This window comes from Mus caroli, chromosome 11, assembly GCF_900094665.2.
Source record: "Mus caroli chromosome 11, CAROLI_EIJ_v1.1, whole genome shotgun sequence".
Classification (NCBI taxonomy): domain Eukaryota; kingdom Metazoa; phylum Chordata; class Mammalia; order Rodentia; family Muridae; genus Mus; species Mus caroli.
This window is the reverse complement of record NC_034580.1, coordinates 94,151,525-94,167,881: the sequence shown is the minus strand read 5'-3', so window position 1 is coordinate 94,167,881 and position 16,357 is coordinate 94,151,525. Positions and strand designations below refer to the sequence as shown.

The window sequence follows — 16,357 nt, the reverse complement described above, 5'->3', positions numbered from 1 at the left end:
TGCTGGGTGCTGGTGAGGGGCTGGGTGCTGGGTGCTGGTGAGGGGCTGGGTGCTGGGTGCTGGTGAGGGGCTGGGTGCTGGTGAGGGGCTGGGTGGTGTTTCTGTTGAGCATTACCAGGCTCAGCCTTGCAGTGAAGATCCCCCCGAGGCCTTACAGCAAGCAATGCCTTTTCTTTGTTCGAATGAATTTTATTTTTTAGTAGACAGAGTCTACCTGACTTGAAAATTACTATATAAACCAAGCCAGCCTCAAACTCAAAGATCTGCCTGCCTTTGCCTCCCATGTACTGGGATTAAAGGAATGCACCATATCGCACCCTGCATTTTTATTTTTTATTTCATGTTTTTATTGGCTCAAATCATTACAAAGGTCCCCAAGAAGGCCTTCGTAGAGGGTAAGGGCGCGGAGAGGCAGGAGCGCAGTGCCGTCCCCTGCCTTGTATCCCCACGATATGTATGGAATAGGGTCACAGACCCCTTCACTAATGGTACAAAACTTAGAGAGCTCCCTCACCTTCACACTGGCAATCGGATGCTCTCCTGCCCCACCTAAGCCCAGGTCCTCTGTGACCAAGTCTAAGATGCCCAGTGAGGCATGCAGACAGTCTCCGCCACAAGTCATCAGAGGAAGACAGTCCCGGCTCCTTCAGTCTGGGAAACCCCTGAGTCCAGGTACTGAACCCCACAACTGCTCAGGACCCTGTTCCTGGGCAGCATGGCCTAGTGGAATACGACAGCCAGGGAATGAGGTGCCACCTCTGCTTATCACAAAGTCCTTCATGAGCAGCAGGAAAGCCAAACAGTTCCACTTTCTGGCTCGGGAGGCAGTGGACAGAACCCTGGCCCGCAGGGTGGCGCGGGAGCATGCTCAAGCTCGGGTCCCCAGCTCTCCAACGCGCTGCCGCAGGTGAAAGGCAAATTCAAACATGGTGGCCCCAAGGCTCTGGTGGATAAGGTACCGAGGCAGGCGGCCCTGGGAAAGGCAAGAGAAAGGCACATCACAGCTCGCCTTCAGCAGGGTCTCTTAGTTAGTAGAGGTATTCTGGGATCTGCCTGGCTCCCCTCCCCCCTTATTCCTGGAGGGAGGAACATGTTGTATGCAGGCCTTGGCACTAGCCACATAAAAAGACTGGCAGCCATCCATCCCTCCTGGAGCCTTAGGAATCAGAGTGAGAAAGGGGGTTGGGGGGGTCACGTGTCTCCCACAATTCAAGGCTAGAAGGCCAGCTGGACCTTGCTACCAATCCAGTCTAGGAGACTAAAGTTGGGGGGTCCGTGAGGAAAGCAAAGAGGAGCCATGTTTACACAGCAACCAGACTCCATTCCCCAGCCACGCTGCTTCCTGCCATGACCTCACCTTAAGATCTGTGTTAAGAATCCAGACGAAGGTGCAGACCCGGGGGTTGTTGGCTGACTTGAGCACAATGAAGCCTCCGGGGCCGTTCTCCCCTCTAAGGAGAGAAATGCACAGGGGAGGCCTGCTGAACCAAGCAAGTCCCTGGCCGTCCTCACCGCCACTCTTGGCCCAGCTGGACTGTGGTGAAAGGGGCAACTACCTCCCCGCCCGAGTCTGGCCCAGAGCCAGCCAGGGGCTGCAGGACCTGCCCTCTACACCCACTCGACCTGCCTACCTCAGCCTGATGGCACTCACACTCGCCCCACAGTGGCAGGGAGTTCACCTCCAACCAGCCCTTATCTGCTTGGTACGGACATGTCCAGTAAGCCATAACTGGGAGACTGTGGTCACTTTCCATCACCCGCATCCAGCATCATGGCCTCCAGAACAGGGCGTCTTTTCAGGAGGCAGCAGGCCCACCCTGTTCACCTCCCATGGCCTTTCTGCTGAGCACGCTTAAGCCACAGATAAAGAGGTGACACAAAGGACACAGCCTGCCAACCCCCTGGCAAGGCCAGGCCACTGCAGCCAAGGCAGAGAGCCCTAATCTCAACTTCTTGACAAGTCCCTACCTCTTGGGGACATAAGATCTACCTGGCATCCCAGCACTGCAGCCTCGACCAGCCAGGAGGAATGCTAGGGTCCCCTCCCACCTTCCACAAGCAAAAGAGCCTAAATTCCACTCCCCCTCCATCCACACAGGCGAGGCAGTGAGAACGGGGAGGGAGAAGGTGAACTACCTTGATTGAACCCCAGAACTCAGAACCCAGCGCCACAGCCACTCCCCAGCCCGTTCCTAGGGCTACCCCAGCAAGCTGCCCATCCACACACCCCCTCCAGCCTTGGGGGATGGTGGCAAAGTGCCAGGAATTAGCAGGGTTAGGCTGGGATGGACAAGGCCTGGTAAGCAGGGACTAGAACAGGACTTCAGCCTCAGTGTTGGGGCCAGAGGGGAGTTGTTCAGCTGTACAGACTGTACCCGGAGTTGTTTACAGCTTTAGGGAGGCCAGACTCACCTGACATATTTGTGCGTGGGGGGCTTGGAGCAGTGTGTGGTGGCAATGCCAGATGACAGGTATCGGTCTCTGCGCCGCTCAATACGTCGGACATTCACAAAGTCCCTAGGGGTAAGGCAGGTTAGAACAGGTGTCCTGAGTATGGGAGGTGTGGCCGAGAGGAGAGGACCTGGGTGCTCACCTGGGGGACACAACGCCACCTGCAGCTCCGGATGACACATCATAGGAGACAAGGGTGTTGTCCTCTACCCGCTGTAGGATCTAAAGACCAACCAGGGAGACCTGAGGTACAGGGGAAGCCCTGCAATGCCCCAGCACCTCTGGAACTCCTGACTAGTCTCCTCCCAGCTGGGGACACTGTACTAAGAGCCACTGCTCCCTGCAGGCCCAGGCTGGGTACAAGGTAAGCACACTGAGCCTTCTTGCCTCTTGGGGCAACCACAGCAGCACCTACTTTATAAGTAGAAACTAGAGACACTACAGAGCCTCTGGAGGGAAACCATTACAGGAAGGCATGATTGGGCCTGACCCACAGGTGAAGAGGTGGCAGGCGAGACCTGGGTGGCTCACCTGGCAGGCAGTCACCGTCTTGTTCCACAGCACCATCCTCTCGGGCTGCAGGATCACTTCCTGATACACCAGCTCAGCAGGACAGGGCAGGAAGGTCTGTGGGAGGGGGTCACGGCTGAGGGAGGCCAGAAGAGAGACCTCCTCTGGTGGGGAGACTGGGCAGGAGCCCTTCAGACGGAGCACCTGTCTCTGGGGTCTCCTTCCCCACTCACCTTCAAGATGAAGGTCTTGCCATGGAAGGGAACTTCAATGGTGTACACAGTGTCCCCATACTCCTGTGGCAAGGACAGAGGGGGATGGGGAGGAGGGTGGAGGACACCGGAGGGCAAGCTCCCGAGTCTAGGGACATCTTCGCAGCATTTAGAACAGGGTTGTTCTGGCAAGCGGGGGCACGTGCAGAGACCAGCTCTGCGCTCACGTTGAAAGGCAGGAGCTCTCAGCTGTGACTGCAGCCGTGAGAAACCAGACCCGCAGCTCCAGGCTGCCAAGGGCTGCCAGAGGAACTGGCCAGCAAGGACCCGGGCATGTGTCCCTGCTTCCCTGGCTCCCTGCAATCTCGTTTAGATAATGTTGTTTTGATCATGAACCAAAATACCACACACAGGACAGAGGTTGGCTTCCCCTCAAAACCTGAATCCCAGGGAGCCAAACACCAGGGAGGTGAGGCCTGGGCTGTGGAAAATGGGGAGACAGAGACCAGTCCAGCTTGGCCTCCTGCTGAATGGCTGACCCCAGGCTCTAGCTAGCTCCAATTCTGTACCCCACCACCTCCCTGGGGCAGGGAGAGGGTTCTAGTTTCCTCAGTCCTACCAACACAGCTAAGCCAGGTTGGGCGGGGGCTCCTTACGTTACTCCTCTCGAATTTCCAGTTCTCCTCCTGGGCCAAGATCTGATCCACCACCTCAGTAGCTTCCTTTCCCTGCCGGATGTACTCCCGCTCCTGGGCAGGGGGGCAGAAGGAGGTCAGCGGGGACCTGTGCTCTCTTTGCTCCAAGCCTGTTCTTTCTGCACACATTCCACAACCCTTCTCGAGACCAGCCCAGCCGCATGTGGGGTCCAGGTTGTTGTCCCTGGCCCTGCATGCTTTCTGTTGCCTGCTGTTCCTGAGTTCTCCAAGCATGGGGCAGGTCAGCGGGCCTGAGCAGCCAGTGGCAGGGCAGATACTCCAATAGAGAGTCCCTAGCTTGCATTCAGGCCAAGGTCTACCTTCTGTGAGTGAGCCCAGCACTGACCCATTCCAAGGGGAGGGTAGAGGAGGGCAGAGAAACACCTGGGCAGAGAAACTTTTCTTCCCGGTGACTTCCTCATCTGATTCATTGTCAGACCCTGTTGAAAACAAGAACGGATGACAAGGGGTGGGGAGCGAGAGTAGGAGGTGGTGGGGTTCACAGATGAGTGCAAGAATGTGGGGGCTGAGCGTGTGGGAGAGGGTTGCTGGCTTTCCCCAGGGAGCCTGAGAAGGAACAGAAAGAACAGACCCAGCCTACCTGGCTCCCCACACAGCTCCTCCCTGAAGGCAGCTCCCTACCCAGCAGCACTCACCTGCAAAGGATTCTGGGGGAGAGTAGAACTGGCCCTCAGACAAAGCACCGGAGAACAGCAGGGGTCCACGGGCAACTGCAGCCTGGGCAGCAAGATACCCTGGCAAAGGAGACATGGGCAGCCGTTATCCCAGACCAAGAGTTCCACCTTGGGCTCAGAGAGGCTGATAACGTGGGGAATGGCTCAGGCTAAGGCATTTCTCTGAGCTGAGAGGGCCCTCTGAGAACCCAGGTCACCCAGGCTCTAACCCTGAGACTCACATCTCTCCTCTTCAGCCTCCTGGGGTAAGACTTTGAAATCAAGGAACCAGGTCTCCAGCCAGGCCAGGACGAAAGAGACAATGGGGAGCAGGTACCCGAATGCCCCTTTGCTGAGCAACTAAGACAGAAGGAGAATACTGAATTCCATGGCAAGGGTTACCCCAAACCTAGAGCCCTCCCAGGAGGCCACCAGCTCTGGCTAGCCAGACGAGATAGACCCTATTCCTGGTGCCAGCTGTTAGGGACGAGTCTAAGATGAATTATGTCTGTGGCAGGAAAGAGTGATTCTGGCTAGATGGTGTAGCTCAGATCACAGGGGGCTTGCCTAACATGTGCAAAGCTCTGGGTTCCATCCCCGGCACGTTATAAATCAGCACAGTGGCCCAGGCTTGTAACCCCAGACTGGGGTGGGGAGCGAGCAACAGCAGTTCATGGTTATCAGCATATGAAAGCCTGGTTTAATGAAAAAGAGAGCCATGTGTGGTGGTGCCATTGGGAGGCAGAGGCAGGAAGACCTCTGTGAGTTAGAGGCCAGCCTGTCTACACAGTAAGTTCTAGGCCAGCCAAGGGCTACAGTCCCCGTCTCCAAATATAGGTATAGGCGTAGGTGTAAGTGTAGGTATAGATTAGGTAGAGGTATAGATATAGAATTATTGACCCTTAGGGTGACAGGGGTATAAATTAGGGAAGCCAGTAAGGATGACTCATTGCAAATAATGAGAGAAGATTCCCTTCTGTCCGACATAGCAGGGGCAGACTCCCCACACCCTTCAGAAGAGAAGCCCACCCTCGGGCTGGATGCCCATCAGACCAGCTGGACCCTGAGCCACTGACCTCAGAAAGGATGACCTTGACAATGAGGAATGCACTGGACACCAGTGTGGTAACCTGCCGGGCAAAAAGTGGGGGAGGAGGGAAGGCGGAGGCTGGGGAGAGCATCCTCTGCACGCACCCTCACACCAGCCCTGACCAGGGAAGGCCTCGGAGCTGCCGCAGATGGCACCTTACCGCAATCACCCACCAGTGCTGGAGCCGGAGCACAGCATAGCCCAGGAGCAGCCCAGAGAAGCGGAAGAAAGCCAGAACCTGGTGTGGAGAGGGGAGAACATCAGAGGCTGGCTGGCTTCCCCAGCCCTACCGCAGGGGGCTCCCTGCCACTCCTGACTCCCACATGGGTAACCTCACGTCGGGTGAGGGCAGGGCTCAGTGTTTCCTTGGCAGAAACTGTGTGTAAACTGCTGCAAAGTCTTTATCTCCTGCCCCTACCTTGGGCTCTCTGAAGGTGGGCCCACTTGGGAGCTTTGTGAAGACTGAGGGCTGCCAGAGGATGAGCTGATTGCCCCCCCCCTCCCGCCAAGAACAGATGTGGGATAGAGAAGGAAAACCCAGGAAGGTGCTCTGCTGCGCTTGCTGGGAGCTCACTCACAAAGATGTCGAAGAACGAGCTCTGGAAGCTGTAGTGGATCACCTCCTGCTCCAAGTTCTTCCGGATGCCAGTGTTGGTCTGCAGAGGAAGACAGGAAGGGTACTGAGGGCAGGCGTAACTGAAGGATGCCCCTCCTCCAGCCACAGAGGAGCCCCTGCCAAGGGCATCCATCCGGAGCAGAGTCAGAAATGACAAGCCGCCACCAAGAGGGCTCACAAAGCAACAAGGGAACTGGGCCAGCAGCCCAAGACCTCAGACACTAGTCTGGTTCCCCAAGGTCCCAGGCAGCCCGCAAAGGCCAGACCAAAGTCAAGTATACTGTCCAGGAGGGTCCAGGCCCAGAGGCTTGTGGGCTGTGCAGGGGAGATGGCAGGCCCGGGCAGAGCTGGTTCATGGATCCCGGAGACTGCCTGTTCTATAATTTCATTTCTCTCCCCACACTCTGGTTCTCCATCTTGCCAGCCACCATCCGAGTGGGACGAGGGGGGCAGGGTGGATAGTGGTGTCAGACAGAGCCCCAGGTGGCAAATCAATCAATTAGGTTTGAGCCTAATGAGTGAGATCCATCACAGCCCTGCTGCTGAGCCTCACACGGGAGCCTCGCACAAGGGGCCGGGCCGGCATGAAAAGTCAGCCTGCACTGCTTGCTGTGTCCCTGCCCAGCCTGACATAAGACACTTAACACCTTAGCTCAGACGCCAATGTCCAGGGATTGGAGAGACAAGGGAGTCTGGACAGAGTCCAAGAACCAGATTGTATCTCAACTCCTCAGAGGGGAATGGAGATCGCAGCCCCTGGAGAAAGGGGAGGATTTTGGTAATGGAGCCCCAAAAGACCCTTTGACAATCAGCTAGACTTGGGGCTTCCTGCTCTGGCAGGTCATCTGGATTTCGGAGTGATTTCTTGGAGGAGTTTCTTTGATATGGGGTCTCCTTTAGTCCAAGCTGGATTCTAGCTCACTATGTAGGCAAGGGTAACTTTGAAATCCTAGTCTTCCTGCCTCTACCTCCCAAATACTAGCATTACAGATGTGTGTCACACCCGGCTTGGGGCCACATGTCAAAAGCTCAGGCCACTGAGCTTGGATCTTGGGGTGAGCCTGTACTAGAAACCTTTAAAAGCTCCTAACTGGGACAAACGAGATTGCTCTGTTAGTAAAGGTTCTTGCTGCCAGGGGATGCAAACGAACCTCACTATCTACACTTCACCCAACTCATAAGGAGATGGAAAAAGAAAACTGACTCTCTAAGGCATGTGCTCCCCATCACACATACACACACGCATACACACACATACACACATATAATACACACACATATACACATACATATACACATACATACATACACACACATATATACACACACACACATATATATACACACACATACACACATGCATGCACACACCACACACACATATTCTCTTTCTCTCTCTTCTCTTCTCTTCTCTTCTCTTCTCTTCTCTTCTCTTCTCTTCTCTTCTCTTCTCTCTCTCTCTCTCTCGCTCTCTCTCTCTCTCTCTCTCTCTCTCTCTCTCTCTCTTTCTTCCTCTCCTCTCCTCTCCCCAAAATAAGAAAATAAAACAAAACGGCTGAAATTATAACATTTTCAGCCAGGGCTATGCACGCACCCTGTCATCCTTTGTCTGCCAAGTGGGATGTCACACTGACTCTGCTAGGAGTTAAACCCAGTGCTCTGAGACTCTTCCTCCGGAAGGCAGTTTGTTTGTGGGCTATGTTCTATCACTTTGCACGAACTCTCAGGGATGCATGATGACTTCTGAGCAATCACGGCTGTCAGCCAAAGAATTTCAAAAGCAAAATTATCAACATTCCCCACGTCTTCTCTGCTTATAAAATATGTATTCAGTTAGGGGTGTGGGTGAGATGCAGGGTGGCTCCGATGCTAGTCAGGACCTTCAAAAGGAAGACACCATAGGGCCTTGGGAGCTCAGACGTTTACCAGTAAGATGACCCAATGCCCTCTTCACTGGTGCCTGCAGCACCCCAAGGGTACTAGTTCATCTCGGATACGCACGGGTGCTCACCCACCCTCAGAGCCCTTCCTCGCTGCTCCAGCTCATGACCAGAGCCAAATTTACTTCTTGTCCAGCTTGCTGTTAACTAACCCCTTTCCCAAACTATTCATTGATATCAAGAAAGGCCAAGCTTGGGACCTGGAAGAAGGCCCTTTGACTCTGATGGGGGGCACTGAGGACTGAGATCCCACAGTTAACAGAGAGAACACTGAGGCAGACCCAGGTCTGGGACATCCTGCTCGGGGGCCCTGACTTTGTGAGTGCTGAGGCTCGGGCAGATCAGGCCCATGGGTGTGGATGCTGAGCTGTGAGATAGCTTCATCTCTAAGCCATCGGGCAGCAGTCCCCAAAACCACAGCCACCAACCAAGAACTGAAGTTTTGCCCCATGTTTTTTATTTGAGCTTAGCCCCTGGGACACAGAAGGGCCCCAAAACATGTTTGCTGCATAAATGGATGAGCCAGAGAGCAAAGTAAGAAAGAAGGCAAAAATGTTCCCATCCCGGCCATAGGTGCTTCTCCTCCTGTTTGCAGAGTCCCCCACTAGGGGGCAGTATGGTGCACAGGCTAAAAGCTCAGCTTAGGAGCTAGAGATCTGTTCAACTAGGCTTCTTCAGGTTCTTGGGAGCCCAGGACAAATAACAACCCCTGGCCCCCTACCCTTAGACCCTGTTAACTCTCTTTATGTGGAAGGTAAATACAACCATTCTCACTTCCCATTCTTCATCAACCCAGATAATCAAGCCCATGGGTAAGGCACCCCTCCCATGTGGCAAGTGGGTGAACTAAGAACCCGCTTCCCCCACAACATGGATCCCCACTCACATTTAGCTCTATGATCCAGAGAAGGGAGATGAAGAGCAGGTCGAAGGTGACGAAGAGGCAGAAGGTGCGGCGGACGTCAGAGATGGCCCTGCGCTTCTCCAGAGGTGGCGGGATGAAGTGTGAGGAGAGGCTCTGGCTGTGGGACAGTGAGGTGCCCAGGGAGGCCAGGGCCGGCAAACTGCGCTCCAAGTCACAGGCCAGATCACCAGGTCGCTTGCTCATCCTGGTGGGCCCCCACGTTGAAGTGGAGACAATGGGGCCTCAGCGGCAGGGCTGGGGGGAAGAGAGAAGTGGCTGTCAGGGTCCCAGGAATGTCATCACCCCCCAGGTACCCCTGCCCTACACCAAGGCCCACAGCTCTGTGTAAGTCCCCCATGCACCAGGCTTCACTAGCTGGCAAGACTTGAGTGCACACACACACACACACCACCTGCTCTGTCTTGCAGCTTGTAGGTTCTGGGATCCCCAAGCAGGGGGGCACTTACTGGCTTCTGAATCTTGGGAACGCAGTCTGTCCTGCACAGACTGAGGCTAGCCTCGGGTCCTGTCAACAGCCTTCGTCCTGCCTCCGCCCCCACCCCCAGGAGAAGAGGGCCCCAGGCTCTGTTCATTGTTTTCAAAGCACAAAGCAAATTCCCTCCCAGCAGCCAGCCAGCCCCTCCACCCCTAATCCATGGCAACTGGGAGGGGCTCTAGAGCAGTGTCTTGGTGTGCTGGGATGACGGACAGCTTGGCCCCTGCTCTCTAACAGTCCATCCTCGCCCCAGCTACTATCAACTCTTCCTGTTCAACAACCCCTTCTTCACAAGGCGGCTGGGGGAAGCTGCCCCAAGTGAAGCTGCTCCAAGGCAGGAACCTGACATCTCCCCACCTCCTACCCTCCCTCAGCTCCCCCAAGTCCCAGCAGAGGGGTGAGGCAGGGCCGGCATTCTGCCAACTTCTTCTAGCTGGGCAGCCCCCTGGTCCTGACTTAGCACAGACACTTGGGTCTTCAGTCAGGTCCCTCTATCCCACTGGATGGTGTCAAGGGTAGGCATAGGGCTTTGACTGACTTGGTCACTGATGTCGCCCATGAGCCTGGCACCTCGTGTGGCACACAGCAGGTGTTCTGTAACAGACTATTGGATACGTGAATACCCCAGCAGGTCTCTTGGCCCTCGGTTCCATGAGGCACAGCAGAGAGAAATGGGACAAAGCCTGCCACTGCCAAGGCTAACCAACCCACTGTTGCTGCCCAGTGTCCACGTGGCCAAGGCTAACCCACTGTTGTTGCCCAAGGAGGACAGGATGGATCTCCACACAGGTGAGACAGCCAAGGCTCTAGGGCGAGGGGACTGATCTAGCCCTGAGCATCCTGTGCAACTGTGGGACTCTAGTAGACTACAAAGGCAAAGTGAGCCTGAGGGTCCCATGTCCTATGCCTAGGGCCCCTGCTGCACCAATCTGCTGAGTTACATGGGACACCGACCCCTGGACCCCTGCGTGAGAGAAAGGAAGGCCAAAGACTGGCCAGTTCCAGCATGCATTAACACAGCATCTTGGCAGTTGGTGGGGGTGGGGAGGTAGCTAGTGAAGGGGAGTCTTAGACTCCTGTCCCTGATTCGCAGAGAGGATGGAGCACCCTCCTTTCTGATCTGTTGATGTTGATCTGTAAAACTTCTTTTTTTTCCTTTCTTTCTGAGCTGAAGACCAAACCCAGGGCCTTGCACTTGATAGGTAAGCCCTCTACCACTGAGCTAAATCCCCAACCCCTGTAAAACTTTTCTGTCTGCCACCTTTTGGGTCCTTAACCTACCAAGTCCTAAAGGGACCTGGTTTGTGGCCAGTGGACAGTCCATCCCTCTGCCTCTGAGTGAATCCCACAAATAGAGGCAGACAGAATATTCTCAGTAGAGAACCCAAAGCCACCTCCCAGATCCAAGGACAGCCCTGTACATGACCCCCTAGAGTGCACTGGGGGTGGGGTGGGGGGTAGCTGGGTCGGCTCCAGAAGATGGAGCCACCAGCAGAGGGCATGTGACAGGCCAGGGGCAATGGGACTCTCCACATCGCTAGCAGCTTGAGGTCAGACAACAGACGCAGAACATCCATCCCTCACTGTGACAAGCCCCAGCTCCAGGGCTGGTGACATTTCTTGTGTCCTCCCTCCATCTCCTCCAGTCTCTTTCTTGACTGCATTTCAGAGTGGCTTAGAATTCACTTTTATTTTTCTCTCTTTTTTTCTCTCTCTCCCAGATGCTTTTGCTTGCCTCTTTGTTTGAAGTCAGGGTCTCGTGGAGCCTAGGCCTATGGAGCCAAGGACAGTCTTGAACTTCTGATCTTCCTGCCACCTTCTGAGAGCTGGGAACTGAACCCAGGGTTTAGCGCATGCTGGAGAAAAAAACCACTCTGCCAGCTGAGCTGTACCCTCAGTGCAGCTTGTATGAAAGAGAAATCTGAGCTGTGCAGGGTGATGTGTGCCTATAATCCAACAGGAAAGTTGTTAAGTTCAAGGCCAGCCTGGGAAACTTATTGAGATCCAGCCTCCCCCTCATCTGCTTCACAAAAACCCAAGCCCAGAACAACTCTCTATAGGAATCTGGGGTGTGGATGCAGCCCAGAAATAGAACCCCTGACTAGCATGTGCAAGAACCCCCGAGTTCAACCCCCAGCAACACAAGGAAGGAAAGAGAAAAAAAGAAAACAAAACAAACAAGTTTTAAAAAAATAGAACGCTCATGCCCTCCCCTGCCTCCAGAGTCTAGAAGTCTGAAATCGAGGTGCCAGCAGGGCCGTCTGCAGTGCTTGGCTCCCAAGCTTCTGGTGGTGCACAGCAATCTGTCATTCCTTGGCTCTACAACTCCGCCCGTCTCTGCCACACTCTTCACAAAGCACTCTCCCTGGCTCTGTCATCTTAGAAGGACACTAGTCACACAGAATCAGTCTTTTTAGATTAGGACCTACTGGCTCCTGGGCGATGGCATCTCATCTGTGATGGCCCTGGTTCTAGATAAAGCCACACCCTGAAGCACAGGTGTGTTAGGATGCCAACACAATCTATGACCATACCCTGTTTTTAAAATTATTACTGTAATGTGTATGCGTGTTCTGCCTGCATACATGGCTGTGTCTCACATGAGTAGAGCCCACGGAGGCCAGAAGAGGGTGTCAGACCCCTTGGAACTGAGGTCGTGAGCTGCCATGTGGATTCTGGGAATTGAACTCAGGTCCTCTTTTCTTTTTTAAAGACAGTGCCTCACTATGTAGCTTTGGCTGCCTTGGATTTTACTATGTTGGCCAGGCTGGCCTTGAACTCACAGAGACCTCCTGCCTCTCCTTCCAAGTGCTGGTATAAAGATGTGCTCCACTACCCTTGCCATGAACCCGGGTCCTCTAGAAGAGGAGACAATGCTTTTCGCAACTGAGACATCTCTCAGCTTATTAATTCTTTTGGGTGTGCATGCCTGCATGTTCATGGGGACACATGTGTCATAGCATGTCTGCAAGGTCAAAGAATAACTAGTGGGAGTTGGTTCTCTCCTCTTACCATATGAGGACCCTAGTGATTGAACTCAGGTCCTCAGGCTTGGCAGCAAGCTCTTTTAACAACTGAGCCAGCTCATCAGCCCTATTTTATTTTTAGAGACAGGGGTTTGTGTACCTAAGAACTTGCCTTGAACTATGCATGTAGCTAAGGATGCCTTTGAATTTCTGATCCTCATGCCTTCACCGGCTAGATTAGGTGGTGCACACCACCACGCATGCATTTGGTGATGGGGGTTGAATGCACTCTAGGCAAGCACCCTGCAGCTACAACCGGTCACATCCATCTTTATAAAGGAGCGCATCTGTTTATAGAACTGACTGGTACTTTTTATTTGTTTGTTTTACTTTTGTTTTTATTTTTCAAGACAAGGTTTCTCTGTATAGTCCTGATTGTTCTGGGACTTGATCTGTAAACTACGTGGGTCTCGAACTCAGAGATCTGCCTGCCTCTACCTCCCAAGTACTGCCCGGTGGTTTGGTTTTTTGGGTTTTGTTTTTAAGACTAGATCTCCCTCCATAGGCCAGGCTCAAAATCCACTCCTGCCTCCTGAGAGCTGGGATTAACAGTCAAGTTACCAGAGGTGCCTTGGCACTCTATTTATATACCTCCCCCCCACCACTCTGTACTGGGGATCGGCACGGGGCCCTGCATGTGTGGCCAGCACTGTGTTGCTGAACTACATCCCCAGCCCTAGCTGCAGGTGACAGATGAACAAACGTTTCTTTTTTTTTTTTTTTTGATTTTTAATATTTTTCTTACATATTTTCGAACAAACGTTTCTATTTGTAATGACCAGAGACACAACACTGAATGCCGTGTATGCGTATGCATTCAGGTTGTCGGGAGTGTACCTTCCAGACAGATTCCCTAGAAGCAGGACTTCTGGGTCATCCCTCATTCGTGGTTGAGTTAGGCACTGCCAGATTCCCTCAGCAGTTGGCATTCCTAGCAGTAACGCATGAGAACACCTGTTTGCTCACAGCCCACAGGAAATCCTGTCACCCATGTCTGTCTGGACCTTCATCTAGTCCTCTCCCTCTCCAGAGCTGCTCTCAGCACCTCTAACCAACTCTGTGCCTCTTCCCTTCCTTTTCCAATCTCACTTCTAAGCACTGTGGCTTCTTCACTCGGTCCGTTCCTCTATCTGTCTATCTTTGTCCCTGGCTTGCCTGTCCCTCCCTGGGCACAGGGCTCGGGTGGCAGCAGCTTTGGTGTGAGACATGCTTGGAGCAGCAACCACCCTGACGCTCACACCCAGACGCCCTTGTGGTGGCTGAGAACAGAGGTGCTGGGGGGGCTGGGAGAGCGGAAGATGGCAGCATGTGGGAGCCATGCACTGGGGCTTAGAGAACGGCTGAGGGGAAGCTGGCCAAGAGCCACCCTCCTCAAAAGAAAAAATAGCAGCTCAAAGTCTACAGAGAGATGAAGCACTGGTGCCCAGAGGAGACCAAGGCTGATTCTGAGCCCCTATGACAAGGCCTTCTTACTAACTTCTGTTTCTAAGCAAGAGAAAATAAATAGATAGATGAAAGAATGAATGAATGAATGAATGAATGAATAAATAAAGCTTTATCTAATTTAGATTTTAAAAAGCTAAAAAAAATCAGATTTCTGGTAGTGAGGTGTACTCAGAAGTAGAGAGAGGGCTCGCTTAGCATGCACAAGTTTCTATCCTTAAGCTACAAAAACCCAAATCTAGTCTGCTGTGGGCAGCAGTTGTGGTAGAGACCCACAATCACCCTGTCCTCCAGTCCAGCACGGCCGTGGAGAACTCTTGGGACACAGTGTGACACTCAACTCACTCAGGTGGCTTCAAAAGGCTTTTGGTAGTCAGACCACCTTGACCTGGACCTGCTCCTAGGGGTCCCCAAGCACTTGTTTGGCCCAAGGGGCAGAGGCCTTCAGCCACCAGAATTACAGCCTGACGGAGGCAGAAAGGAACCCCTAGGAACAACACTCCCCACATCCCGCAGCCCACTGCCTGCTGTCACAGGCACCTTCAGAGGTGTCAGGACTGAAGAGCACACAGTCCACAGGGGATGGCTGCAGACTTTACACCTGTGTGCTTGAGGAAGCTGGGCTGCGAAGGCTTGAGAGAGTGGGAAGGAAGCAGAGGAAAGGCGTCAGAAGCTGGATGAGGAAGAAGTGGGGGTGGAGGCAGGTGTGTGCACACAGTGGGTCAGCTCCTGTGGCTCCCGAGGCACGAGGAAGGGGTCACCGCAACCTCACTTGCTCTCTTACTGGCCCCAGCTTGCAATGGGGATGCTGAGTTGAGCAATGGACTCCGAGGTAACGCACAGCTGCCTAATGCATCCAGATGCAGCACCGTAAGCCAGACAAACACGTAAGCAAAATGGAATGGACTTGAGTTCAGAGCCTGGCCCTGTGGTCTGGTCTCCTGAGACTTGGTCTCCTCAGCTCCATCATTTTAACTTTTCTCAGTACTGGAGATATAGCCCAGAGCCTCGCACACTGAGCGAGGGCTGCAGTGATGAACTATATGCAGAGCTTGTAAGCGATATTTATTTTCTTCTCTGAGACATAATCTCATATACCTCTAGTTGGACCCAAACTTACAGCGTAGCCAAGAACCAATGAGCCTTTGGTTCTCCTGCCTCTGCCTCCCAAGTGCTGACTACACATCAGTGGCACCCGTTTATGCAGCACTAGGGACTAAACTTAGTGTTCCATGTTTGCTAGGCAACCACTCTACAACGCAGCGGTGTCCTTAGCCCTAAGCTGGTTTTTCCTTCTTTAATTTTAATTATTTTCTGTATGTGATTGTTTTACTTGCATGTATGTCTATGCACCATATTCATGTCTGGTACTCTCAAAAGCTAGAAGAGGGAACTGGGTCCCTAGGAACTGGAGTTGTAGATGTTTGTAAATTTCCATGCAGGTAGATGCTAGGACTTGAACTCAGGTCTTTTTGTTTTTGTTTGTTTGTTTGTTTGTTTTTTAAAAAGATTTATTTATTTAGTATATGTAAGTACACTGTAGTTGTCTTCAGACACTCCAGAAGAGGGCGTCAGATCTCGTTACAGATGGTTGTGAGCCACCATGTGGTTGCTGGGATTTGAACTCAAGACCTGCGGAAGAGCAGTTGGTGCTCTTACCCCCTGAGCCATCTCACCAGTCCCCTTTTCTTTTTGTTTTTTTCTTTTTTTTTAAAGATTTATTTATTGATTATATGTAAGTACACTGTAGCTGTCTTCAGACACTCCAGAAGAGGGAGCCAGATCTTGTTACAGATGGTTATGAGCCACCATGTGGTTGCTGGGATTTGAACTCCGGACCTTCGGAAGAGCAGTCTGGTGCTCTTACCCACTGAGCCATCTCACCAGCCCTCTTTTTGTTTTGTTTTGTTTTGTTTTTTTTTTTGGGGGGGGGGTTGTTTTTTGTTTTTTGTTTCTCAAGACAAGGTTTCTCTGTATAGCTCTGGCTGTCCTGAAACTCACTTTTGTAGAACAAGCTGGCCTCAAACTCAGAAATCCGCCTGCCTCTGCCTCCCGAGTGCTGGGGTTAAAGGCGTGTGCCACCATGCCCGGCAAACTCAGGTCTTCTTGAAAAGCAGCCCATAGCCGGGCAGTGGTGGCACACGCCTTTAACTAACCCAGCACTTGGGAGGCAGAGGCAGGCAGATTTCTGAGATTGAGGCCAGCCTGGTCTATAGAGTAAGTTCTAGGAAGCCAGGGCTATACAGAGAAACCTTGCAGAAAGAAAGAAAGAAAGAAAGAAAGAAAGAAAGAAAGAAAGA

General features: G+C 53.0%; 1 protein-coding gene across 1 annotated transcript in view; it reads right to left on the bottom strand.

Moving 5' to 3' along the window:
* Positions 1 to 311: 311 nt before the first annotated feature.
* Stard3 (StAR related lipid transfer domain containing 3) overlaps positions 312 to 16,357 on the bottom strand; it is a 23,095-nt gene continuing 7,049 nt past the window's right edge. Inside the window, exons 2-15 of the mRNA XM_021175883.2 lie at positions 9,075 to 9,347; positions 6,211 to 6,288; positions 5,793 to 5,870; positions 5,619 to 5,672; positions 4,785 to 4,902; positions 4,525 to 4,623; positions 4,253 to 4,308; positions 3,830 to 3,922; positions 3,195 to 3,257; positions 2,983 to 3,078; positions 2,594 to 2,673; positions 2,413 to 2,517; positions 1,358 to 1,451; positions 312 to 973 (exon numbers count right to left, since the gene is read on the bottom strand). Of these exons, the coding sequence (XP_021031542.1) occupies positions 869 to 973; positions 1,358 to 1,451; positions 2,413 to 2,517; positions 2,594 to 2,673; positions 2,983 to 3,078; positions 3,195 to 3,257; positions 3,830 to 3,922; positions 4,253 to 4,308; positions 4,525 to 4,623; positions 4,785 to 4,902; positions 5,619 to 5,672; positions 5,793 to 5,870; positions 6,211 to 6,288; positions 9,075 to 9,296 (1,341 nt within the window). The 5' untranslated portion in view covers positions 9,297 to 9,347 and the 3' untranslated portion in view covers positions 312 to 868. The remainder of the gene's footprint in view (positions 974 to 1,357; positions 1,452 to 2,412; positions 2,518 to 2,593; positions 2,674 to 2,982; positions 3,079 to 3,194; positions 3,258 to 3,829; positions 3,923 to 4,252; positions 4,309 to 4,524; positions 4,624 to 4,784; positions 4,903 to 5,618; positions 5,673 to 5,792; positions 5,871 to 6,210; positions 6,289 to 9,074; positions 9,348 to 16,357) is intronic.